The 25,702-nt window shown below is 43.9% G+C and overlaps 3 protein-coding genes across 8 annotated transcripts in view; 2 read left to right on the top strand and 1 right to left on the bottom strand.

The window, feature by feature from the left end:
• siah2l (seven in absentia homolog 2-like) overlaps positions 1 to 7,815 on the top strand; it is a 120,431-nt gene extending 112,616 nt beyond the window's left edge. For all 5 annotated transcript variants that reach the window (XM_084373601.1, XM_084373604.1, XM_084373603.1 and 2 more), the window contains 2 exons: positions 3,047 to 3,226; positions 3,329 to 7,815. In XM_084373601.1, the coding sequence (XP_084229727.1) occupies positions 3,047 to 3,226; positions 3,329 to 3,700 (552 nt within the window). In that variant the 3' untranslated portion in view covers positions 3,701 to 7,815. The remainder of the gene's footprint in view (positions 1 to 3,046; positions 3,227 to 3,328) is intronic.
• An 852-nt stretch (positions 7,816 to 8,667) lies between these two features.
• rbmx2 (RNA binding motif protein X-linked 2) lies at positions 8,668 to 11,804 on the bottom strand. Its single transcript, XM_084373599.1, has 6 exons — positions 11,716 to 11,804; positions 10,830 to 10,945; positions 10,475 to 10,526; positions 10,229 to 10,358; positions 9,757 to 9,943; positions 8,668 to 9,599 (listed from the first exon to the last, which is right to left on the bottom strand). Exons 1-6 carry the CDS (start codon positions 11,718 to 11,720, stop codon positions 8,971 to 8,973), a joined length of 1,119 nt encoding a protein of 372 aa, XP_084229725.1. The 5' UTR covers positions 11,721 to 11,804; the 3' UTR covers positions 8,668 to 8,970.
• Positions 11,805 to 12,033: 229 nt separating this feature from the next.
• On the top strand, positions 12,034 to 23,442 carry ap4m1 (adaptor related protein complex 4 subunit mu 1). 2 transcript variants are annotated; one of them, XM_084373592.1, is made up of 16 exons: positions 12,034 to 12,354; positions 13,126 to 13,187; positions 13,479 to 13,564; positions 13,784 to 13,893; positions 14,252 to 14,348; positions 14,877 to 14,987; positions 15,107 to 15,181; positions 15,581 to 15,643; positions 15,733 to 15,799; positions 16,099 to 16,152; positions 16,851 to 16,957; positions 17,876 to 17,967; positions 18,239 to 18,283; positions 18,683 to 18,733; positions 20,591 to 20,708; positions 21,998 to 23,442. In XM_084373592.1, exons 2-16 carry the CDS (start codon positions 13,130 to 13,132, stop codon positions 22,187 to 22,189), a joined length of 1,326 nt encoding a protein of 441 aa, XP_084229718.1. In that variant the 5' UTR covers positions 12,034 to 12,354; positions 13,126 to 13,129; the 3' UTR covers positions 22,190 to 23,442. The 2 variants fall into 2 exon arrangements, with proteins under 2 accessions (XP_084229718.1, XP_084229719.1); XM_084373593.1 differs by having other exon boundaries at positions 13,129 to 13,187.
• The last annotated feature ends 2,260 nt before the right edge of the window (positions 23,443 to 25,702 follow it).

Raw genomic sequence — 25,702 nt, forward strand, 5'->3', positions numbered from 1 at the left:
TGTTTTCTCGGCCTGGTTTAATTGTATTAACACGACTGTAGATCTTCCCGGCTGCGGCGGCTGCACATTAACGCGCAGTGATTTACTGTTGCGGACGAGGTCGTCCGTCTGCAGCCGGCTGTGGTTTCGTGTCCTCGCAGCAGGTCGAGTTGCTGTTTTCTGTCCTGCTGTCGACAGGTTCAGCGTCTGTCTTCAGTCCGCTGCTGTAAATAAGAAATGTGTCGGCAGGTCTGAGGTAAACAGAAACCAGAGAGAGGTCAGAGTTATATATTCATGAATAGACGGAGGCGTCCGTCATCCATCATCCATCATCCTCCAGCCGTCTGCTCCTGTTTCCTGCGGGAGACAAATCCAGCGCTGGAGTGGATCCACTCGTCATGTCGGAGACGTTTGAGGTCCAACAGAACAGAAACAGTCCGTCCGTCTCTCACCGAGCCGCAGACTGACGCTGCTAAATCCTCTTTTATTAAGAGTGAGTTCACGAAGCGGTTATGATTTACAGCTGGAGTGATTTATGGATTAATCAAGTCAAGTATGAGTCAAGTATTTAGATTATTAAAAAATAATTCAAGTAGTTTTTCAATCACATCACATTACATTTTAATTTTCAAGAGTCTTGTGCTGTAAATTGATCATTCTGTGGTTTGACGACGTCACCTGGGTCTGAAAAATGTCCTGAACAAGTTAGTCGAGTGATTCTGAAAACAATCAGCAGATTAATAAAAAATGGAAATAATCCTACATTGTAGCAGGACGATAATTAATTCAAAGGGAATTCTTCATGTCAAAGAGGTCGTCGTTAGTAATTCACAGCTCGTGCCGTGATGATGTCACAGTCATGATGTCACAGTGATGTCATCAGGAAGACTTAAAAGATTTATATCAGGAAGTCTTTGAGTTACAAACTGGTGGTGTGGAGTAAAACATGGTGTTTAGCAGGCAGAGAAGCTCTAATGAGGGCTTTCTCCAGTTGCATTATGGGAAATGTAGGATCCAGTGTCAAAATCCCCCCCAAAAAATCCCAATTATATGAAACTGGATGTCACGTTTATCCCGTCAGACAAAACTGTGATTCATGATATTTTAAAAAATACTCCTCCAGCACAAATAAAGGATAAATAAACGGTGGTGACGTCGTCTCACTGACGTTTAGTTCACACAACGATACAACGAGCAGGGAGAGAATCAGCCACGCTCACAGCATCAGGAAACACAAAACAAATCAGGAAAACAATAAATGGCGGCACGTCGGCTTGTTTAAGTGCAGATCTGTTCACACGGTGCCACTAAATGTACCGAGCGTTCGTCCTGTTTGGATCCCGTGTGGATGAAATGTCACCAGAACATCTCGACACATCATTTCTTTGTCTTTTTTTGTAATTTTGTTTTTACTCTCTGATCTCGTCACAGTCAGTTTACTGTGGTGGCATGAGGACGATCCGACCAATCAGCAGTCTCCTTCTGGACACACTGAAACTGACTCCTCTCTCTCTCTCTCTCTCTCTCTCTCTCTCGCCCTCTGTGGGCTCAGTTGTGTTCAGATGTTCAAACAGCATCACTAACGCCTCCTCCTCCTCCTCCTCCTCCCTGCGGTCCTTCTCTGTCTTCATGTGTTTCCCGTCATATCGCTGTTCATACCTCATGTACCGTCCTCATCAGTGCTCCACCCTCGCTATAGGCTCCTGGTCTATCTATAGGTGCTTTGTTGTTCAGGATGAAGGAGGAGGAGGAGGAGGAGGAGGAGGAGGATCCCTTCACTGTGACCTTCAGCATCTCTGAAAAATTTGAGGAGAAAGCTGCAGCCATCACATGATAATCCGACCAGAATAGAAACACTTTGAGGATTTATTTATATCACAGCTTCATCTGGATCGTTTAAATGAAACTGATCTGTGAGCAGCAGCTCGACGTGACGAGGGAGGATCATAACAAGAAACACAGAAGAGCTTTATTCTGAAAATATGAAGCTCGTTTCTTATTTATAGGAAAACTAAAATGATCGCTATCATTATATATAACTGTTACAACATAAATTAGATTATTAATTATTATTTGAGCTTGCAGAAGGTTTCAAGAGGTCGTTTTCACTCGTCGAACACGAGCGCTGCTGTAAACGTTAGAGCTGCGACGATAAGACGATTAATCGACCAAAATAAAATTATTATCACTTCATATTTTGCTTTAAGATGAATAGTTAGAACTGGAATCAGTTTAAGTTTACATTTTGTTCAGAAACAAATATTGTCATGGCGTCACAGAGAGGAAACAATCGAAGAATCTTGAATAATTAATCATGAATATGAACGACTTCCTGCACAAATACAGGATGAATAAATGGATGTAACCTCGTCTCCCGGTCGTTGTTTAGTCTGAAGTCTGAACACATCAGGTTCAACAGCCTCTTCAGGTCAGTCATGTGAAGATATTCATGATTGTCTCGATGATAATGATGAACCACAATGAAGTTATTGTTAATAATGATCAGTTTCATCAAGAAAACGTGTTCGAACCCAAAACATTTTTAAAAAGATGCCGTCTCTCTGGAGTCACTGTGTTTGTGTCATGAAGTTTCATTTCTGTGTCCTTCGTCCTCCATCTTCTCCTCTTCATCCTCCTCCACACAGACACTGAAGTCTGAACATCAAACATCATGTGATCGTGTCAGAGGAGACGTTACGTCCTCCTTATTTCTGAACAAGTGATAAAATAAAACTTCTGTGGAGGAGAGAAACTGACGTCTGGAGGTTTGGCTGCAGTGTAATAAACGACGAGACATGATTTTTCTTTAATTAATGATTTTAGCAGTTTAATCAGTTATTGAGGTGTTAAATTAATTTATTCAGAGAGACATGTTTACCAGATGTCCTGTTCATCCAGCTTCAGGTCTCTTCTGCTGACACACACAGATGTTACAAGATGCAAATTTATGTATTTTTTATGTTGAAGTCGAGTGTTAACACTTCTGCTCGTTAAACACAGAGAGTAAATTCTGCTTTGGTTCGTTTGAAATGTGACAAACGTTCAGCCCGTCTGTTTCCTCCCTCAGTACTCGTCGGCCGGCTGTCTGCTGACGCTTCACCACAGCGAGAAGCCGGATCACGAGGAGGTCTGTGAGTTCAGGCCGTACACCTGTCCGTGTCCCGGAGCCACCTGCAAGTGGCACGGCTCGCTGGAGGCCGTCATGCCTCACCTGATGCACGCGCACAAGTCCATCACCACGCTGCAGGTCGGTCACTTTGTGTCACCTCGCTTAGTCCTATTTTAACGTTTATATAATATAATATGTGATCTTTAAAAACAGACCTGAGACTTTCCTCTCTCTCTGCAGGGGGAGGACATCGTCTTCCTGGCGACGGACATCAACCTGCCGGGCGCCGTGGACTGGGTGATGATGCAGTCGTGTTTCAGCCACCACTTCATGCTGGTCCTGGAGAAGCAGGAGAAGTACGAAGGCCACCAGCAGTTCTTCGCCGTCGTGCTGCTCATCGGCACTCGCAAGCAGGCCGAGAACTTCGCCTACCGCCTGGAGCTCAACGGCAACCGGCGGCGGCTCACCTGGGAGGCCACGCCGCGCTCCATCCACGACGGCGTGGCGGCCGCCATCATGAACAGCGACTGCCTGGTGTTCGACACCTCCATCGCACATCTGTTCGCGGACAATGGCAACCTGGGGATCAACGTCACCATCTCCATGTGCTGAGGGAGCACACTGAGACGCGTGCAGGACCGGTTCTGGAGGTGTCGGGTTCACCTTCGGTCTCGTTCTGTGGTGTTGGTGGTACCGCCGGCTGAGCAGCTGGAGCCGTTTGTGAGGAAAAAACTGAACATTTAGAGACGTTTTAAACGCTGAGAGAAAACTTCTCAAATGACTCGACAGCAGCGACAGACGGCGCCGCCCCGATGAGTTACGGGTCGTCCTTCTGTCCCTCGATTGGACGCTGGAGGACAAGTGGAAGAAATGTCCACTAGCGACGAGCATCAGGCTTCTGTCGGTCTCGAGTCGATGGATCGAGCGACCGAGCAGAAACGAACAGATTCTTCACACGAGCCTCCGTCGGACTCAACATGTTCACAATATTCTGTTCTGGTGCTTCAGTGTCTCAGGGTCGAGTCCACAGCGCTCACCAGCAGAGTCCAACACACCGCGACTGTTCAGGTTTTAATGAGCTGCACGAGCAAAGTCCCGCCCACTTAGTTACTGTTGCTAGGACGGACAAGCTTGAAGATAAGACGCACTGAGACGCGATGGACGGACACGTTCACGTCCGTCTGACCTTTTCCAAATGTTGCCACCGTTACTATGGTAACAAAGAGGAAACGTTACGCTAACGTGAGCTAACCGCTGTACGTTAGCTAGCCAGTTAGGTAGCGTTTTGCTAACATCAGCTAACCTAAGAAGATCGTGGCGTAAATACAACATGACTTTACGATGTTATCTTTGAACCGACGTCTGTGTCTTTGGGGACGGTGCTGAGGTCTCGCACAGTCTGATCCACTTGTGACAGAGAATATTAAATATAAAGTTTATCAGCTGAAATGACGTCACCGCACTGACAAAGTCAACTTCACTAGGATTTTAATAATTATAGATTATTAAAGCTGCTTCTTCTTCTGCAAAACACAAAAACGGTTTTCAAGTCGGACAACAAATCACTGATGCACAACACATCTGCGATCAGTCGGGCTCTAAGATAAACACAGTGAAGTAACAAACAGTCGTACAGTAGACGGGTCGACGCACATGCAGATTATTAGTAATCCAGGACCTCTTCGACCAAAGCGAACCAGGTGCTGGTTTCAAAGTGACTCGTGAACCTTTTTAAGAACCAGTTTGCTTTTCCACATCATGAGAGCCACCGTAGAGTCGCACCATTCAGTCACTGTGTGATTTAAATTCAGCAGCGCTGCTCAGAACAACTGTGGCGGACGACATCGAGTCTTTACGAGTGTTTCACGCCTGCGTTGGCGTCCAAACATGACCGGTCCTCGGACCTCTGGTTGCTTCAGTTAATGGAAAAAAAGTTTTGTTTACTCTCTCGTGGATAAAACAGCGGTCATAAGTGGTTTAAGTGGTGCTTAGTCATGATAACCTCGGCCCACTCCACCGAAGTGTTGGTTCCAGAACTGGTTCCAGAGAAGGCACCGGCTCTGAACCAGCACCTGAGCCGCCTCGGTAGAAAAGAGTTAAAGGAGCTGATACATTTACAGTAAACATAAAAACACTGATGTACAAAGTTCAGAGTAACCAGAGATGAAATGTAACTAACTACCATTTACTCAAGTACTGTACTTCAGTGCAGTTTGAGGTTCTAGTATTTCTATTTTCTGCTACTTTTTACTTCCACTCAGCTAAAATACTGCATTTTAAAATCTATTTAATTTATCGGCAGTCGGACACAAAAAACACAGATCTTGATAATTCTGAATATCGGCCGCAATAATCTGTCTACTCCTGGTAAAGAGTTTAATTTCACTCTGTAAAATGTGTCTGTTCTGTAAACGGGTTTGGATCATGATGTTGTTGTTTGTGTTGTTTTGACTTTTGTCCAATTATCATTCAAAGACTTTTTAATCTCTCAATCTCAGAAGTCTTCGTTGGGCTCAAAGTGTCCATGAAAGCTGCAGTTGTTTCTGTTATTCTTCATTAAATCGTCATATTTTCCACCAGTAGTTGAATCAAACCTTCAGGATCGGAAACGTTCCGACCCGTCAGCCAGATGTTTCTACAGAACCACTCAGTGACGTCTGAGATACAAACCAAGCTGTGATCCTCCGCAGGACTCGACTCTGCTGCTTTCAGAGGCTGCTGGCAGTTTGAGTGAAGCAGAATAATGTGAACTCTTCAGCGACTGAGCTTCAGCGAACAGCACTGGGGCTGAGTGGAGGGGTGCTGGTTCAAATCCCTGCAGCAGCGTAAGACTGACGGCATCCGGCCGTGTTGTGACCGCACTCCTCCCTGTCGGCTCGTCTCTCACGTTTCGGAAGTCGGTGTCCGACCTCTGTGGGAACCGGCTGAGCGGTGAAATCCAGTTAATCCTCAGACCTTCTTTAATCTCAGATAAAAGCAGTGAAATGGAGGAATAATCCTCCGTCCCTCTTCCTGCAGTCTGTCTCGCCGCCAGCGCCTTAACTTTTCTACCGCAAACCTCCTCCTCTTCCTGTCGGAGCTCTTTCTGAGGGAGTCGTGGTGCTGATGAGCTTCAGCCGACATCAACCTGTGTTCAGGTCCGTTCACTGAAGACCTGCCCAGGGAAACACAACCGAGACTGTTGATCAGAACTGATGAAAGAAATCTGTATTTTAAAAAGAGCTGTTGGCTGGTTTAAAGCCACAGTGACGCGATGGACCGATATTATAATTATTAAAAGCTGATGTGGCATTGTGGGTAAAATGAAAAAGATTTTCCAACTTTCCTCGTCTTTAAACCTTCGTAGCATCTGACCAGGAAGAAACTTCGCCGGATACCTCGACCACAGACTCGTCTGTACTGAACCGTAAACCCTCAGACCTCAGCGGCGTTTCCTCTGTGTTTACGTAGCGAGAATAAAAAAACTCCCTGACGGCGCCTCGACGTCTGAATTCAATAACGCTGATTTAAAAAAGTCAAAAGCCAACGTTAACTGCCAAATCAATCATTTCCTTCTCGTGTACAGGTTGTTTGGTGTCAATCTGTCATCTGCTGCTTATTAGCTAACTAGCTAATTAATTAACATCTTGCTTGATTACTAGATAACTAATTAACACCTTCTCAGATAGTGTTTTCTAACTATATAACATGTTAGCAGACATTAGCTTACTAGGTAACGTTTGTTAGCTGATTAACATCTTTACATTCGGCTGCTCGTTAACTTTTTTTCTAGCTGGCTAATAAACATCTTCACGTGACAAACATCAAACATGATCACTTAGTGTCTTTATTCATATTTTTGACTGTGGGTTAATACTGATGTTATAAACTGTTAGTGACCGTTGAGTCAGAACTGTTTGACGCATCAGAAACCTTCATGGCGCATGAATTACATCATCATCAGGCTGTTTTCAGTAGTCGTCTCTGTTATTTCAGCGCTCGGTAACGAACGCAGAGGGAACGCTGCTCTCTGATAATCACTTCCACTTTAAAACCCGCTGACTTTCTATGAAATGTTTGAAAATATTGTAAATGAAGTTATAATTACAATATATTTTCTAAAAACAAAAGACTGCTGCATTTATTCCTCGTGCTCAGTTCGACGTGTTTGTGTTTCGGCTGTAGATTCAGGAAGTCGTTTTCTAAACTGTTTGAGACGTTTGTTGTTCTGACGCTCGGCTGTCGCACCTCAACATCTGCACTCATACAGCTGCTTTTATTTTACTCACAGAGCGGTGAGGTAGACGTTCTTTGATCAAAAAACCCAGAAGCCTGTGGACAAAAGCCGACGTCAACTACGACTCCCAGGATGCATTTCAGCACCAAACATCCAGTCGCAGAGCTTCAGGTTCTGTTAAATGTGCCGCAGACGGTAACCTGAAGCTAAAAATCACACTTTGTAGAAACCACATTAAATATTCAACAGTTTGGATCCTTTTGGGATTAATTAAGTAACGACTATCTCCATAGCAACAGCAGCTGAGGCTCATGGGTATTGCATTTAAAGATGTCCACCAGATCATCAGCTCTCGTGGCAGCAGGACAATAAATCCACTGAAACTTAATAAAGTAAAAGAGCGACCCGGTGTCGTCTGACTGTGACATGAGGACGTTGTTCTGATTGGACCTTTCTTTGTTCTGTTCTGCTCACTTCTGCCATGTTTCTATAATAAATGGGTGCAGTTTGATTCTGTGTGATTCTGATCTTTACATCTTCACGTCACACGACATGTCCTGACGTCAGACGTGATGTTTCAGGACGATCGGTGACGTCAGTGTTCGGTCTGAAGTGTGAAACGTTTGTCTCCCTCTAGTGGCCGCTGGGGCAGGGTGTCTCCACAGCTTAGCTTAGCTTAGCATGAGTAGAAACAGGGAAACAGCCCAGATCTGTCAAAGGTCACAAACATCAGCGAGCTTACAGGCGTATTTCCAGTCTGCATGCTGAGCAAACTTCCCGCTGCCAGTAGCACAAGTGTACTTACGAAAATGTTAAACTATTCCTTTAAGTTTGCAGCCAGATTGTTTAAATGTTTGTTTTATTTGTCCACATGAAAACACTGAGACATGTTTTAGCTGCTTTATTATAAATCATGAATCCTTCACATCACACACTGATTTTAATTTCTGTAGGTGTGATTATCATCTGACTGACTGAAGTGTGATCGATCACAGAAAATCATGAGCTTTGCATGAATATTTAGTCACGCTGGCAACACGGATCTACAGATGGTGACGTTTAATGTGACTTCAGTATCTCAGCAGCTTTGGTTTATGAACAAGACTCAGCTGAACTTTAACGGTAGCGTGACTGTAGAATTATAATCTTGTTGTAAAATGTACATGAAGTGTAAATCTTGACACGTTTTGAAATATCTCACATGATTCATTTTTTTTTACACCATTTGGGGGAAAAACTGGAACCAACAGCTGCATCAGGAGAAACAACAACATACTGTATAAATTCAGAGTCCTTTTCTAGATTATTCCATAAAACCATGTTAGTTTATAGAAAATAAAAACACTGTTAGGCCTCATGTGAAGACGTTTTCTTCTGTTTTATTACAAAACTCATTCAAACATTTAACGTTTCGGGACTGAAGGATGGAAACAGGAGACATTTCACTACGGCAGCCGTTCAACACCGAGGAGGAGAGAAGAAGTCCAGAAACATTTTACACAGAACATAAATCAACAGATGGAACAGAACCAGCACCGAGAACTGGATCCTTTAACTCAGAGCTGTTTGTGTAATGAACACTGCAGCCACTAGAGGGAGCAAACAAGACTTCAGACGTAAACATGTAAACATGATGATTCTCATTCACATGTTTTTACAGGAGGTCTCAGTGTTTACGAGGACGCTCTCTGTCTCTGTCCGTCTCTCTTCTTCTCTCACCATCTCTGTCTCTGTCCGTCTCTCTTCTTCTATCGTCTCTATCTGCGTCTCTTCTTCTATCATTATCTCTGTCCGTCTCTCTTCTTCTGTCTCCGTCCCGATCAAACTCTCTTCTTCTATCATTTTCTCTGTCTGTCTCTCTCCTCCAGTCACCGTCTGTCTCCCTGTCCGTGTCTCTTCTTCTATCATCTCTTTCCGTCTCTCTTCTTCTGTCAAACTCTCCGTCTGTCTCTCTCCTCCTGTCGCCCTCCCTCTCACGATTCCTCCTCCTGTCTTCCTCTCTCTCCCTGTCTGTCTCCCCCCTCCTCCTCTCGTCCTCCCCTCGGAGTCTCTCGTTGTCCCTCGCTCTCTGTCCGTTCTGCTGTCCTCCCGGTGGCGCCGCCCTCTGGTTGTACTTGTCGTAGGCGGCGTCCTCCTTCTCCTCCTTGACTCTGAAGGCAGGAGGAGGAGGACGAGGAGGTGAGGAAGAGGAAGAGGAGGAGTGCAGCGCCCGGCTCCCTCTCTCCTTCTCTTTCTCCTTCTCGGCCTTCTTCTTCTCCTTCTTCTCTTTCTTCTTTTTCTTCTTCTCTTTCTTGTCTGAGGCAGAAAGAAGCGAGAGGAGAAATGAAAACAGACGTGAACAAAGACAAAGTTCATTAACTTCAACTTGTTTCTTATTTTATGACATCTTCAGCGTCAGGGCGTCTGTAGTTACTGCTCTCTGCCTGTAGAGGGCAGAAGAAGGTGAGCTCACCTTTTTTGGGCTTCTTCACGGGGATGGCGTACTGCTCGTCTTCCTCCGAGGACGAGGACGAGGGCTGCTGGGTTTTGGGAGCGCAGCCTTCCTCCCTCAGGTGTTTGGTCACGTCGTCCATGTCCTCGTGGTCTTTGGGAGGACGGTAGTCTTTAACGTGATCCACGCGAATCGTCCGACCTTTTATCTGACAGCAAACACAACACGGACTCAACAACAGCAGACGGGCTGGACCTCTTTAACCTCCTGCAGGTTGATGATCAGACTTCATTATCTCTGATGATTTAATGGGACACTTATTGACACTTCTTTGCTTTTTAAAGAGTTTGATGTTCAGATTAATGTCACCAGCAGCTGCTTAGCACAGCATAAAGATGGAAAACAGAGGAAACAGCTAATGAAAAGACAGGAGAGACACAGTAACAGCTCCATTATGTAGTTTTTGTGTTAATCGAGACGCAGCGTTCGTCACCTTGATGCCGTTGAAGTTGTCCACAGCCAGGATGGTGCTCCTCTGGTCTTCGTAGCAGATGAAGCAGAAGCCTTTGGACTTCCCCGTCTTCTTGTCTCGCACCAGGTTGATGTTGACGACCTCTCCATACCTGACGGGAGTTACAGAGAGAAAGGAGAGTGAATTCTCGTGGCTGTTTTGCTGAGGCAGCAACATCACAGCTGTGTGTAAGTTGACTTGATTTCGGTCGGGCTGCAGGAAACGTACTGAGAGAAGACGCAGATGATGTCACCTTCAGTCAGCTCGAAAGGAAATCCTCCTGCAGGGAGCAAAACAGCTGATCAGGCAGAAGCACAACACAGCTCATTCTCTATATAACCCGCTCTGTCTTCTTATAATAATAATAATAAAGAAACATATTATAATCTAGTGGATGCTCGTGTCTTCATCTGATGTTTCCAGCAAAATATTTTTCTTTCTCAAATTTCTGAAGGTAGAAGTTTCCAATTATAATTATAAAGCTTTCACAGCGTGTTAAAGCTTTGACTAAACATAACTGAGTAAAGATCTGAGAGCCGGAGCTGAGGACGAGCCCACACGCTGCATTATCTCATAATCTTACCGACGAATATCCAGGCGCTGTCTTTGTACTCAGAGTGCCAGGACACAGTCTCTTTCACCCCGAGGTCGGCCTCGCGTTCATTCAGTTCATTGATCAGCTTAACCTTCGTTAGTGGACTGAAAACAGAGAAAAGGTTTAACCTGTAGATATGATTAAACACGTTTATCAGCTGTTCCTCAGCACCAGGCACAATATGGAAGTTAGTATTTAGCACCTGAACGCACCATTAGTTCCTATTATTGTGAGGTGTTTGTTTTTATGTGGTGTGTGTGAGGTCAATGTGTTTACTATTAGTCCTTAAATCACACACATTACAAGCTATAGGGAGCTTCTAACTATTCTCTGTGTAGAGAAACGTTCACGCCAGACTCCATTCAAATTACAGCCAATTTTATGTTTTCCATTTAATTAGAATTATATATTTGTGACAGAGGTTTTGAATACATTTCGTGCAAGCTTGAGATCCTCTCTTGAACTCACCAATGATCTTCAACAATTAAAAGAAAAACAACCTTCCTTCACTAACACTGACCACAAAAGACACTGAAGAACTTTGATTTCATTGAAATACGAACTGCTGGTTTGGGCCGAATCAACAAACCGCTTCTATTTGCTCATTAAAACGTTAAATGTTGTTTGATGAAGAACGTTTACCGGCCGATTATAAAGGAATCGTTAAATTACGAGATTTTTCAACGGGGTTCGGGACAAACTTGAATGTATGAAGCGAGGTGGCTAAGTTTAGTTAACAGCGATGTTAGCTAGCTGTTAGCAGTGGCTAGCAAGTTAGCGTAAATCTGAAGATAGGAGCCACGACTGTGTGAATTAAGGCCGAACAGTGGATAGAAACACAAATAGTTGTTTAAATGAGAACATGTTTACTTACTTCATGTTGATTCACATGAAACAGAAGCGATGCTGCGGTGGAAGAAGTCTACCTTCCTGACATGAGCCACTTCCGGATGAATTCCCACCTCTGCTACCGCCTCCTGGTTGGATGACTTCACTACAAGCTCCGTTTATGGGACTAAATAACTAAACCATTATTTTTTTAATCGATATATAATAAATATATATACTATCGGCAGACCAAAATACTTTTTTGAGGATGTTTCTAGTTAAAAAAAATTGTTATTTGACGTATTTCTGTAAAACGTGTCGCTGTCCCGCCCGAACAGCAGGCGGCGCTGTGAAGGCGCCGCGTCCTGCTGCTGACCCGGTGTGTAAACAGCAGAGTCAGTCAGTCAGTTGAGAAACAGATGAAAACATTCATGAAAATTGTTTTTAACGGAGCTTTTAATGCTTCACTGAACAGTTTTATCTTTGGAAATGGGTCAGAGACGAACACTTCATCACGGACTGCTCTCATGTCAACCAGTAGGAGTCTGAGTTTGCTGCGATAGATACATTTAGCGCCGGTTAGTCGGGTCAACGTTAGCAAAACTGCTCTCAGTAACAAATAGTTAAAGCAATCTATTATTTTCCCTGCTGAAGTTACTCCTGGTCCACCACAACACTACTGCGGGTAAGTAACCAAAGCAGTAACTGAACTGAACGTTACTCATGAGGAGGGTTAATGGCTATTTTTCGCATGCTCATAGTCGTAAGAGGAACTCGCTTACAGATTCAACCAATTTAACTTGCTTTTACCGTTAATACGTCAAATGTGCACATTTAAAACTGTTTCAAGACTTTCCCTGACTTGTCTGGAAGTTGTGACAAATTCGGCATTAGATAAATCAGACTTTAGTGAACTTAACTTGTTTCAGTTGAATGTGAGGAGAGGTTCACGTTGTACCCGCTGTCTTCATCTCCGGTGGAACATGTCAGTATAACTTGAGTGTGAATAATCTACAAACTGTGTAACAGGTTGACTAAACGGTTTATGTGAAGTTTACCTGTGTGACATGAGAGTTTCTAAAAGGTAATCATTACATCAGGGAGTTTTCCTTACATACACGGGCACCTTAAAATGGTAGAATATTAAGTGGAGTTTGGTGGGAGCTCTTCCTCAGACATGATGAACAGAGCATGTCGGTGTTTCTGACTAGTTTGAGCTGCCTAACAGAGGCAAATCATCCAAAGTGAAGCTGTGTGTCAGAGACATGTCAAATAATTAAAAAATAATCATATTTTATGGAATTAACAGGAACTGGAGCGACTCTATGTGATACATCCTGCAGGGGGCGCTACTGTGTTACAGTTACTTGATAGTTTTCTGGGGCCAAAACTCTTAAATTATCATTTTGATAATTTTGATTTGTAGTTAATTGATTTCTTTCTCTGTCTGTCTCAGCAGGATGATCTCTCAGGTCTTCATCTTGTCCTCAAAGGGCGACCACCTCATCTATAAAGACTGTATCCTCACCGTCTTCTGCTGCTGTTTCTATTCACGTTCTTATTTTATAAACTTTCAGTTGTTATTACAGTTATTTTTTTGACAGGCTGAATGTGAACTTAAAACTATGTTTAAATCTCTGTGAAGATAATGTTTGTTTCTGCAGCTGTGATAACAAAAGACCAGACACGCTGTGTAAAAGTATCCTGTGCTCAGATGTTTTTTCTTTGTGTAAAGAGCGACACACACGAATCAGTGAGGAAGCTTCGTGTGTTACTTTCTGTTTGTTTGGTTCTTAACTTCACCATCAGACCGTGGAGAAGCTGGAAGTGACGTCATCAACATTTTCTACGAGAAGGTCACAGCGCTGACAGGAGACCAGCCTCCGGTCGTCATGGTAACACCATGCGTGTTGTGTGTGTGTCTTGAACCTTCACCAACATGCTAGGATCAAGTGTTAATGTCTACAGACTGAGAGACAAACCGTCCACACAGACCTGAAGTCTGAGCGTTAATAACAGCAGGATGATAAAAACACTATTGGTTTATTCTTTTAATCGTGGACCTTGAACGCATCACCAATCCAGTGTTGTTGTTGTTGTTGTTTTTCCTGCAGAGTCACAAAGATCTTCACTTCGTCCACGTCAGGCAGGGAGGACTGTACTGGGTCGCCACGACTACAGCAGCTGACTCCTCCCCCTTCACCATCATCGAGTTCCTCAACAGGTGTGTTTTATTTTTTATCTGTCTTTAATAACAGTTTCCACCATATTTACCACTGGACTTACTGGAAGCTGTAATAAAGAGACAACACAACGTTGAAAATAAAGTTTGTTGTTGATCTTTTTATTTTCACATCCACTGGTTATTTAAAGACGTAATACAAATAATGAGGTTTTGGAATTAGAAATATAACAAAAGGATTTTTGATAAGTTGATAAGAATTCAAAAGGATTTAGATTGAACACATTGATCTGATGATCTGTTTTCATCTGCCTGCAGGGCAACAACGAGGAAGTACCAGCTCAAATGTTGGTTAACAGATGTCTCTGTCCGTCCGTCCGTCTGTCTGTGTCTCTCTCAGGTTAACAGCTCTGGTTAAAGATTACTGTGGCAGTCTGTCAGAGAAGTCGGTGCAGATGAACTTTGCCCTCATCTATGAGCTGCTGGATGAGATCGTGGTGAGTCTTCTTTCCTCAGGAGCTCCTCCTAGCAGGCAAGACTGAGGGCACAAACATGGTCCATGCAGGACGCTTCAAGCTAAACAAGATTTCACACGTGGTCAGGAGTTCCTCCTAAGATTCGTATCGCAACGCAAGCGCGAGCTGCAACGCAAGTGAGGTCATAAAATGACCAGTCTGAGCTGCAACACTCAGTCTGCAGCTCTCGCTTGCGTTGCGATACGAATCTTCATTTTATGACCAGTCTGACGAAGCTCTGGCAGAACGTGTCCATCGGCATCAACAAAGACTATTTATGACACTTTGTCACCGTTTGACAAAACATTCGTCTATAGACACAATGTTTGTTTACTGCAGTAGTCATGGCAACACTCAGATGAGCTCCATAGAACCAGTCACAATATTTACAATAACCGCTGGGTAGAAAGAGTCCTGTGTCACCGAGCTCACATGTTGTTGTTCTGTCTGTCTGACCGTCTGTCTGACTGCCTGTCTGACTGCCTGTCTGACTGCCTGTCTGTCTGTCAGGACTATGGTTACATCCAGACGACGTCCTCTGACGTCCTGAAGAACTTCATCCAGACTGAAGCCGTCTCCTCTCGACCGTTCAGCCTGTTCGACCTCAGTAACGTCGGCCTGGTTCGTTCACACCCCTCAGTGCTTCACACTGGACCTTTAAACTTGCAAGATGAGATTGGTTCGAATGTATTTTATTTAAATCCACATTTGTTGTTGTTGTTGTTGTTGTGGTTCTGCAGTTCGGAGCGGAGACACAACAGAGTAAAGTTGCTCCGAGTTCTGCGGCCACCAGACCGATTCAGTCCAGCAGAGAGGTGAATATCTGGGACTTTGACCTGTGGATCATGTCTCGTAGAAGGAGCATTGAGGCCGTGAAATTTTACATTCAAGTTTGTTTTTAGTCAGCAGCTTCTCAAAATTCTTTATTTCGGACATCAGAGTCGACATTTGTCTAATAAACTAATAAATAAGAGCAAACAGGATCCTGATGAACTTCATGATTTTGTCAGGATTTCTCAGAGACGTTCACTCAAGAATTATAAACAGTTTGAGTTGTTTTTTACTGGACGGGGTGTGTCGAAAATAACTGACATGTTCCAGTAAATAGTCTGATCCCAGTTCCACGATAGACTTCCTGAAAAAAACTGAACCGTTTCCATATGTGTGTGTGTGTATGTGTGTGTGTGTGTGTGTGTGTGTGTGTGTTTTTCCAGGGAGGGAAGAGCGAGATATTTGTGGACGTGATCGAGAGGATGTCGGTCGTCATCGGCTCCAACGTGAGTGGCGTCAGCAGCAGACTGTCTGAAATGTGTCTTTTATGATGTCAAAGTCAAGTTTCGGTTCCAGACTCTGATTTGTGCTGCAGGGAGTTCTGATGAAGGCCGACGTGGAGGGAGAGATCAGAGTCAAGTGCTACATGCCGAGCTGCTCAGGTGAGTCTGAAGAGAAAAGAGGTCACAGCTGCAGGAGCCTCCCCTCAGTTAAATGTCAACAGGACAGGTTGTGTGTTGGTTTTCCTCCTGACATTTATTTAGTTGTCATGTAGCCAAACTGACTGAAACAACACAAGTGTAGACAGATGTGAACCCAGAGAACAGACTGCTGGTGTGAGCAGAAACAATGAGACACTGAAGCATTCACTGTCCGCCATTTTATAAATGTCCGTCTGAGTGTGAACTTCATGTGATGTGAGTGTTAAAGTCTTCACTCACAGTCCGTCCTTCTTCAACAGAAATGAGAATCGGTCTGAATGAAGAATTCAGCATCGGCAAGTCACAGCTGAGAGGTAACACACACACACACATACACGCACACGCACACACACACACACACACACACACACACACACACACACACACAACTTTTAGGCCACAGTCAAGTGAAAAACTTTTTATTCTGTGATTATGAAAATGTCTAAAACAGGTGGATGGAAACACACAAACTGTTTTTATCTTTATTACATGAAGCTTTATTAAAACTCGTGGTCTTCATTTCCTCCAATATTAAATTTCCACCCATTATTTTTCATGGGAACAATCAATTCAGTGAGAAACAGCTGCTCTCACAGAAAAATGTGTCTTCATGTGGAAACATGAGACTGACACTGATCCAAACTTCATCTTCTGCTGTAAATAAAACCAACAAACCTCTTTACTGAGGAGATTTGAGGCAGACTTTTGATGTTTTTGTTTGTTTGGATCGGACAGATCTGCTGTTGGATTGTTTTAATATGTACAATTATTTTATTGTTTTGGTCAAATCTGTTGATGTCGTTTGATTTGCGGAGGATGTCATGGACGCTCGTGGTGGCCAGAGGGGGCAGGACCAGCAACCTCTTGAACATGGATTGCCTTATTTGAATAATTTAGTAGAACTACTTCAAACATGTTCGAAAGGAAAAACAACAACTTCAATTCAGGCTGAGTTTAAGAATCGTATCACTCTTCTCTGAGTGTTCTGACCCGTGCTGTGTTTGGTCTTCAGGTTACGGGGCTGCCGTTCGTGTCGACGAGTGCAGCTTCCACCAGGCGGTCCGACTGGACGAGTTCGACAGCCACCGGATCCTCCGACTGTGTCCCAGCCAGGGAGAGGTGATCCGTCCACTCGCTCTGTCACTCTGTCGTTGGCTTTATGTTCATTGGTTTGGACCGCTGTGTTTAAGTAGATACTTTATCTAGACGTGGACATAAAATGTTGTAATGTTCAGCAACAAACTGGAGGAGCAGCAGCGTGTGGTGCAGCCGGTACTCTGAGGACTCTGTGCCCCGGTTTTCACCTGTCAGGCTGCGTACAGTCTGCTCGACCTCGTTTGTAGACATTTTTGGAAACTTATACAAGCTGAGAAGATCTGCGAGGTTGAAGAAGTGCTTCAAGAAAAACATTTACTTGTTAAATGCAGTTGAAAAGATGAGGCTGTAGAAAAAAGGTGGGTTTTGTAAACAATCGAAAGTTCTTAAAAAGATTGTTGTTAATGATCATAAAGTCCATTCAACGCTCCTCTTGAACAAAACCTGACCGCTGAAACCTTCATGAAGGAGGGTTTTTATTGCAGGACTGTTGTATTATCTTTAGATTATTGTACTTAATAAACTGAAGTGACCCTGAGGGAATAATAACAGTCACAAATCCTACAAAACAAACTGTTTCAGGCCGGCTGCAGGAACACAAAGTATCTGGTTTTATGAGCTGTTTACTGTTAAACGTCTCACTTAAGCCTCTTCCACAGATTCCTGCCTCAAAGGAGCAAAACACACAAGATTTAAATGTTTCAGCTCATTAATTACAAATCACTTCGCAAATAAACACAATCCCATCCGGTTTACGCTGATTACCTTCCTTCTCGTTGGTCATTTGTTTTGATTTATTGTGTGAAAATGGGCTCAAACTGACTGAAAACTCTGAAGCTTCTTGTTGTACGAGTCTGAGGACTTTTCTCCGTCTGCTCACAGATCAGTCGTTCTCTCTCCTCTTCTTCCTCGTCTTCATCTCTTCTTCTTCTTCTGTTGCAGCAAACAGTGATGCAGTACCAGCTGAGTGACAATCTGCCTTCAGCTCCTCCTTTCCGTCTCTTCCCAACCATCGAGAGAGACACCGGGGGAAGGTGAGAGTCCCACAGAGTCCAGTCCACCACGGCTAACAGAGCTGAGGAGGACAGCTAAGCGGTTAATCTAGTGATCTGCTGTCCCTCATGTTTTTAAAACTACCTTTGAATTCTTGACATATCCTACAAATTTCACCTCTCACTTCAGTAAACGATCTGAGTTTTGTCTGTGAGTCTCGACAGTCTGATCGAGGCTCAGAGACACAAACGTTGCCGTAAAACAAAGTCAGAAATGTGAAAAACAAACTTTCAGCCTGTGTTTCCTCCGCAGGCTGCTGATGTACCTGAAGCTTCGCTGTGATCTGCCACCGAAGAGGTCAGTTTTTATTTCATCCTGCTGAATCAAACATCTCAGCGAGCTCTCGGAGCCGAACTTCAGCTGTAACTATCAAACTGTAAATGTTTGATGAAGAAAGGTTTTAGGATCAGACGGTGCAGCGGGTTTGTTCTAACGATCGGGTCACAGAGTTCTGTTGGAAGGTTTGTGTCATTGAATCAGAACATTTCAGCAGTGATGTTGAGTCGATGGGTCACATGACCTGGAGGCTGTCGAGAAGAAAATGCAGATTTTTCATTAAAAAATATTAATAACAAACAGATGAAACCTCCCAGTGAGCACTTACTGACACAATGTTAATGAACACATGGAGGATTAGTGGATGACAGTGATGATGATGATGATGATGATGATGATGTCACTGTTTTGTTATCGCAGCGCTGCCATCAACGTCTGTGCCACCATCCCTGTTCCTAAAGGCTCCGTGAGGTGAGACGCTCTCATTCAAATTAAAACCGAGTGTGTTTATGAAAATGTCGATATGTAAAAACGTTCCAGCTGACGACGGCTCGACCTCAGAGTCTGTTCAGGTTTCATTTGATTACGACTCTCGTGTTGTTGTTTCTGTGAGTCGACGTGAAGAAGAGAGTCGACTTCCTCGTCTGTGTGAGGGAATCAAAAGTTAAAAACCGTCTCTGGCTCGCTCGCTTTTTTGAAAAGGAAACAACATTAACAAAGTCGGCAGCTCACAGAGGAGCAGAAGGAAACTCTCCTCATTTGTTATTTAAAGTTATGGAAATGTGAGTCGGTGACGGGTGCAGGCTCCAGCTGCTGCAGCAGCAGTTTTACACCAGTTAGAGATGGAAGTTAATTTAGACGTCGACGGCTAAATTTAAAAACCATCTGTTTCTCTCTGGTTTAACCCTGTTTTGGTTTTCCTCAGCTGAAAGCAGCTCGTCTGGAAACACAGTGTAAAATCTTAATGTATGATGTGAGCTGCTCAGTGAGGCTGTTAAAGGGTCAGTTCATCTAAAAATCAAGAATCTAGCGCTGTTTATCCTGCAGATAGTTCTGGTGTGATGCTGAGTTTTGGAGGTATCGGTCTGCCTTCTCTATCACGCTCGGCTTGCGCCACCTTGTTCTACTTCTACTTCTTTGGTGATGACACCTGTTGGAAAGTGTAACACGTGATCAAGAGATCTCATGAATCCATCTTCTCAGGCTTCGAGCTATGTTCTTGTGGCTGAACCACGGCGTTTGAACCAATCAGTATCCTCTGACACTGGACGTGGTTCAGGTGTGACGACCAGCGAGAGAAGCGACAGTGGCGGCTCCTCCAGATGTTAGCGTAGCTGCTGTAACATCAGACCAGGAAGAGCAAAGAACGACACTGAAGGCTTTTCTTGATGGAAACATGTTGTGCTCTCGGTTTGATTGCTGTCGATCTGATCGGTCTGAAGTCAGCCCATGACAGACGGTGATAGACAGATGGTTCATCCAATCACCTGCCAAGTATTTCTTGAAAGTGTCTGCCTTTTCTCCAAACTGTTTCCAAGGACGACTTCCCAGATGGTTCTTGGTAACAAACCATCTGGTCGTCAGGTTACCTGCGTTTCATCGTACCGACTTCATTCACATGAATTAAACTCCATCTGAATTCGCACACAGCTGCTGCAGCAGACTGTAACAACGCGTTTAAAACTGTGATCACGTGAATGCAGCGTCCGATCCCAAATAATAACCACACAATTGTGGAGCAGTGTTGTGGAAAATGACAGAGTTACATCATCTGAAAGCCGTCAGCAGGATTATCTATCAAATCAGCAGTGAAAGCCGTTCTGCCTCACTGCTCCATCACCTGCAGCACCTCCATCACCTGCAGCACCTCCTGAACCTGTAGCACCTCCATCACCTGCAGCACCTCCTGAACCTGCAGCACCTCCTGAACCTGTAGCACCTCCATCACCTGTAGCACCTCCTGAACCTGCAGCACCTCCTGAACCTGCAGCACCTCCATCACCTGCAGCACCTCCTGAACCTGTAGCACCTCCATCACCTGCAGCACCTCCTGAACCTGCAGCACCTCCTGAACCTGCAGCACCTCCTGAACCTGTAGCACCTCCATCACCTGTAGCACCTCCTGAACCTGCAGCACCTCCTGAACCTGCAGCACCTCCATCACCTGCAGCACCTCCTGAACCTGCTGACCTCAGGTTCATCTGTAGTGTTTTAACTCTGCTGATCAACATGAAGTTTATTGTTTCGCTGTAGTGTTGTTTTGTTGTCGTGTTGTTGTGTTGTCGTGTGTCGTGTGCAGACGTGTTCATGAAACTGTTCTGGGTTCAGTTTGTCGCAGGAGCTCAGCAGTCCGGATCAGAGCGCCGAGCTGAAGCTGCAGAGCCGAGCCGTCCACTGGATGATCCCTCGCTTCCCCGGAGGAACACAACTGTCTGCTCTGTTCAAGGTGAACACACACACACACACACACACACACACACACACACACACACACTGAGACAAGTAGTGCATTTCTAGCCAGATGCTAGCAGTGTCAGTCAGGGATTAAAATAAATTAACTGCCAACTATTTTGATTATCAATTAATCATCTGAGGAACAAAAGTCTAAACTCTCTGCTGTCGGCTTGTTAAATGTGAATATTTTCAGTTTCTTCTCTCTCTGACAGTGAACTGAGGATCTTTGAGTTGTAGACGAAACAAGACGTTTGAGGACGAAACACTGATCGAGTGATTCAGAAATTAATCAACAGATTAATCGACAATGAAAATTCTCATAGTTGCAGTTTCAGTTGTCTGATATGTTTCGACAGATATTGAATGAACTGTAATAACTCGACAGTTTAATGTGTCCAGTTCATCAGTTTATGACCGAATATCTGCAGAACTGATGACATTCACATCAGCATTAGCTGTACTTTGTGTTGTATTAGCACGTTTTAGCGTGCTAACATGCTACACTAAGATGGTGAACATTGCTCAGCATTCACATGTTAGCATTATGATGTTAGCACTCAGCTCTCAGCGCCGCTGCATCCAAGTACGTCCTCATGAAGCTGCTGCAGGACGACAGACTCCACAACAATGTTTTGTTTGGGTGTTATGTTTATTAAAATATGCTCATATAGTCGATGAACTGATTTGTTGAACAACCTCTCTGATAACCGATGAATTATTTTTCAGTCTTTTGTAAAGCAAAGATGTGAAATATTTGATGGTTTCAGGTTTTAAATGTGAGAATCTGCCACCTGTTCTTGTTTTTCATTACAACTGAACCTTTGAGGTTTGGACAAACAAATCAAATGATAGAAGATTGTTTTCTATTTTCGCTGGTGTTTTAAAGACCGAACATTGATCTCCTGATGGGAAATAAACTGGCAAACTAATTGATAACAAAGTACCAGAATCTATAATTCTTTCGGGGAAATGATTGAGAAATCACAAGACCTGCAGCATAAAATGTTTCCTGTACTTGTGTTCAGCTCATTTCTCCGACCATTAAAGACACCAGATTAAATCTCTGTACAGGAATTGAAAGATGAGTTTGAATACAGATAGAAGAAGGAAACACAGAGTGGTTTTTATTTGAGTTTCAGTTTCACAAGCAGAGCAGAGTAAACTCTCATCATGACGGAGCAGCAGGTTCAGCTGGTTCTGACGGGGCACAAAGTTTCTTTGTAAACAAATAAAATAAAACCTGATCTCTAACGATGATCTCCGCCCTCCTCCTGTTTCCAGCTCGAGGTCCCCGGCCTCAGCTCGGCCTCCATGTTGGAGGTGGGTCCGGTCGGGCTGAGCTTCGAGCTGCCGAAGCTCACCGTCACCGGGCTGCAGATCCGCTTCCTCCGCCTGTCGCCCATCCAGCCCGGCCCGTCGCAGCGCTGGGTCCGATACGTCACCCACTCCGACTCCTACACCATCCGGATTTAACTTCACTCGTCTCTGCTCAGACTGATTGATCCACATCAGGTTCATGATGAAGCAGCATCAATGATTGTTATTGATCCATGCAGGACAAATGAAACAGATCATGTTCTTTCAAAATAAGATGTGCACATGTGGGCAGTTTTAATCTGCAACGTTTTTTTTTTGTTTTTTTTACATATTTATTTCTGTTGTAAAAACTGGACTTGATTTAAATCCAAATAACTTTTAATTTTTAAGTTTTGTCTCTTGTGAAGATTTAACACCGGACAGCTGAAACAGGAACTTCATGTTGGACCAGGAGCCAAAAGAAAACAGCTGTCGTGTCGTGTTGTCAAGTTAAAAGATGGCACTGTACAGACGCCCAGAGAGGCGAGCGGGAAAACAAATTCTAGTGATCCTTTTTTACCTCATTAAACATTTGGCGGGTCAAAGCTCACGGTGGTCCAGTTGTGTCCCGCGGGCCCCACGTTGGACAGCCTCGCGGATCACACTCAGCAGGGTGCGACCGGCGTTCTGCTGCTGTTCAACATTTTCACTTTTATTCAGCTGCGGTGATGAAAACCTCATGTGCAGATCAAAACCCACCTGTGATGATAAGTTGGTCTCTCAACACGTTGACTTCCCGTTTGTGGCTTCCAGCTCATTGGTTCCCACTGAACTCATCAATCTTTAAAAACTCCTCACAAATAAACAGTTTTCAGTCGTTTCGCCAAACAGCTGCTCACTTTCTGTTTTATCTAACGAACAGGAGGAAGTCGAGCGTTTGTTCGGTGCTTTAGTGAGTATTCCTAGCTGTGTGTGTGTGTGTGTGTGTGTGTGTGTGTGTGTGTGTGTGTGTGTGTGTGTGTGTGTGTGTGTGTGTGTGTGTGTGTGTGTGTGTGTGTGTGTGTGTGTGTGTGTGTGTGTGTGTGTGTGTGTGTGTGTGTGTGTCAAGATAAACCACAGAGTGTGTTCATGGTGATGAAGAACAACAGTGAGGCTCAGTGTTGTGTTTTAATAGTTTTTGGACAAATATGGAGCTCTGAGGCGACGAGGAGGAGGAAGACATGAGTTTGAGTCTGAAGACGAGAAAAACTGAAACTATTACCTGAATCTTCTTTTATGAGTCTGATGAATTAAATTAAAACACTTCTCTTTGTATATGTTAGTTGTTGTAGATACAGATTGTTTATCCAGCTCAGCTCAACAACAGTCAGATGTCACACTCGTCTCCTCACGTTCACACCGTCTGTAAATAAACTGGACCTTGTATTGTGTTTGTGTTTCGTCTCAGGATTCAGTTCTGTGTTTTTTAAAAAGCTGAGCTTCAACATTTACTGCCTCGACCTCTGAGCAGCAGCTTCAGCGGAGAAATATCACACATCATCAGCTGAGTCAACAGGAAGCTTCAAAAGCAGAAACTCACTTCATGCATGTGGGAGAGATTCTCATTTCTGTTGATTGACAACAATCATTTGTGTCCAGTGATCCGTTTCACTTCTGTTTTAGGACTTCAGGCTGATAAATCTTGGCTCTTTGTGGTTGATTGTTGGTTTGTGACCTTTCTAAAGCACCTCTGACCTTTTAAAAACTGATAAGGAGTCGTGCACTGTAGTAAAACCTTGTTACCCTCTGATGTGGGAGTGCAGATGATCGTTATCCTGATCGCTGTGAGGAAGCTGATGCAGGTCTGCAGCAGTAACAGGATACAGCCGAGGGAAAATATCCTGGAAATGCATCAAGGGGTTGAACAAACAGTGGATCTGTGAGTGGAGTCGGGTCGGGCCTCTGCTCTCTGTTTAGAAACGCTCAGTCACAATAATTTGAATCCAATTCAGACTCATTTGAATTGTTTGTGGCTCTGAGCTCTGAGCCATCTGCTCCTGCACCAACATCATGTTTCATTTAGAAGGAAAAGCTCAGTGAGCTCCTCAGATCGCTGCTCACTGATCAAACATATCATTTATATGTTTCGTTCTGAAGAAGACAATTCGGCCTCATGATCGACTTTAACTTCTGGTGCTTTGATGTATTCTGATGCCGACACGTCTGAACTTTTACCTCAGTAAAGTTTTGAATGCAGTATTTCTACACTGGTGCAGATATTTTTACTTTTAAAAGTGTAACTGAGTGTTTCAGGAGAAATCTGTAAAGTCTGACACGTTTATGTGTCAGATTGTTTGTGTGAGGGAAGGAAATGAAAAGGTTTAACTTAAAGGTGCAACATGTAGACATTTAGTTGAAAACATAAAAAAAAACAACTAACATTATAAACAGAGTGTGAAGAAATATCAGTTATGACGTTGAGACGTGCTGGTGGTTTAAACAGCAAAACGTCAGGAGCTTCCAGTCAAGACCGCTAGCTGCACGGCTAACTGAGCTAACGACACCTACAGTTAGCAGCAGCCGAGCACGTTATATTAAAGCAGAGCTCGTCGACTTTCAGGGTGTGAAAATTACCGGGATCTTCCGTGTGTCGCCCACAGAGCCGACCGAGCCGACCGAGCCGGTTCTCCAGCTCAGCACCACGCTAACTGGAATAGAGATGAAGTAATGACACATGCTGCTGTCATAGACGTTACACATGTTACTGGACAGCGTGGCTCAAAATCTGACAGCGTAATGACTCATTTCTGGGGGGTTGTGACTCAAATAAATGAATCCACCGTTTTACAGACGACTCTTTCACGTTGGCTTATAGGGAAAATCAATAAAGTGTCAGTTTGTCATCAAACTAATGAAACATCAGACTGTGACGTCATTATAAAGACGACACAGTCGTTAGTGACGTCGTCTCCTGACTGAAACACTGCAGAGCTGCTCCTGTACATCAGCAGCTCACAGAACTGAACCAGAACCAGAACTGCAGTTGTTGATGTGAGCAGATTTATTGTGATACGACCCTTTTCTGAGCCCAGTTGGCTCCATGTTGGTGTTGGTTCTGGTGCTGATGAGACGATGTAGTTCACTGAGCGCTTTAACACAAAACTACATGAGGTTTGACTTTAACACAACAAACTGACAAACATGTGATTGACGACCCAGTTAAGTGAGATTCAAGATGATTTTCTCTCTTCCTTCACTGCCAGACGAAGGTTTTATCAAATAAGGTCCAATGAGGGCTGAAACCAGCTCTCTACTGCTTTTACTGTGAATCTGAGAGGCCGATTCTTACATATCGCACCTTTAAGAGGAGGAGGAGACCAAACCAGAGCAAAAACAGAGTAAACAAATACATAAAAACAGAGTAAATAACCTCAGTTTCTTCCTGCTTTTAATAAAACTGAACTCTCATTATGTTTCCAAGTGAATCTAAAGTGTAAATTAAAGGTTTGAAAGTGTAAACAGACTGTGTGTGTGTGTGTGTGTGTGTGTGTGTGTGGTGATAACACGGCGTGTTGTTGTAACGAAGCATCATCGCGTTGAGTCACTCTCCTTCAACAATGAATCATCTCGTGTCTTTTTAACATTAAATGCTTCTTGTTGTGTTTCTGCGTTGCGCAACGTGATCTGCAGCCGCTGCGCACACACACACAC

Source organism: Pagrus pagrus, assembly GCF_965226575.1.
Source record: "Pagrus pagrus genome assembly, chromosome: 14".
In the NCBI taxonomy this organism is placed as follows: Eukaryota; Metazoa; Chordata; class Actinopteri; order Spariformes; family Sparidae; genus Pagrus; species Pagrus pagrus.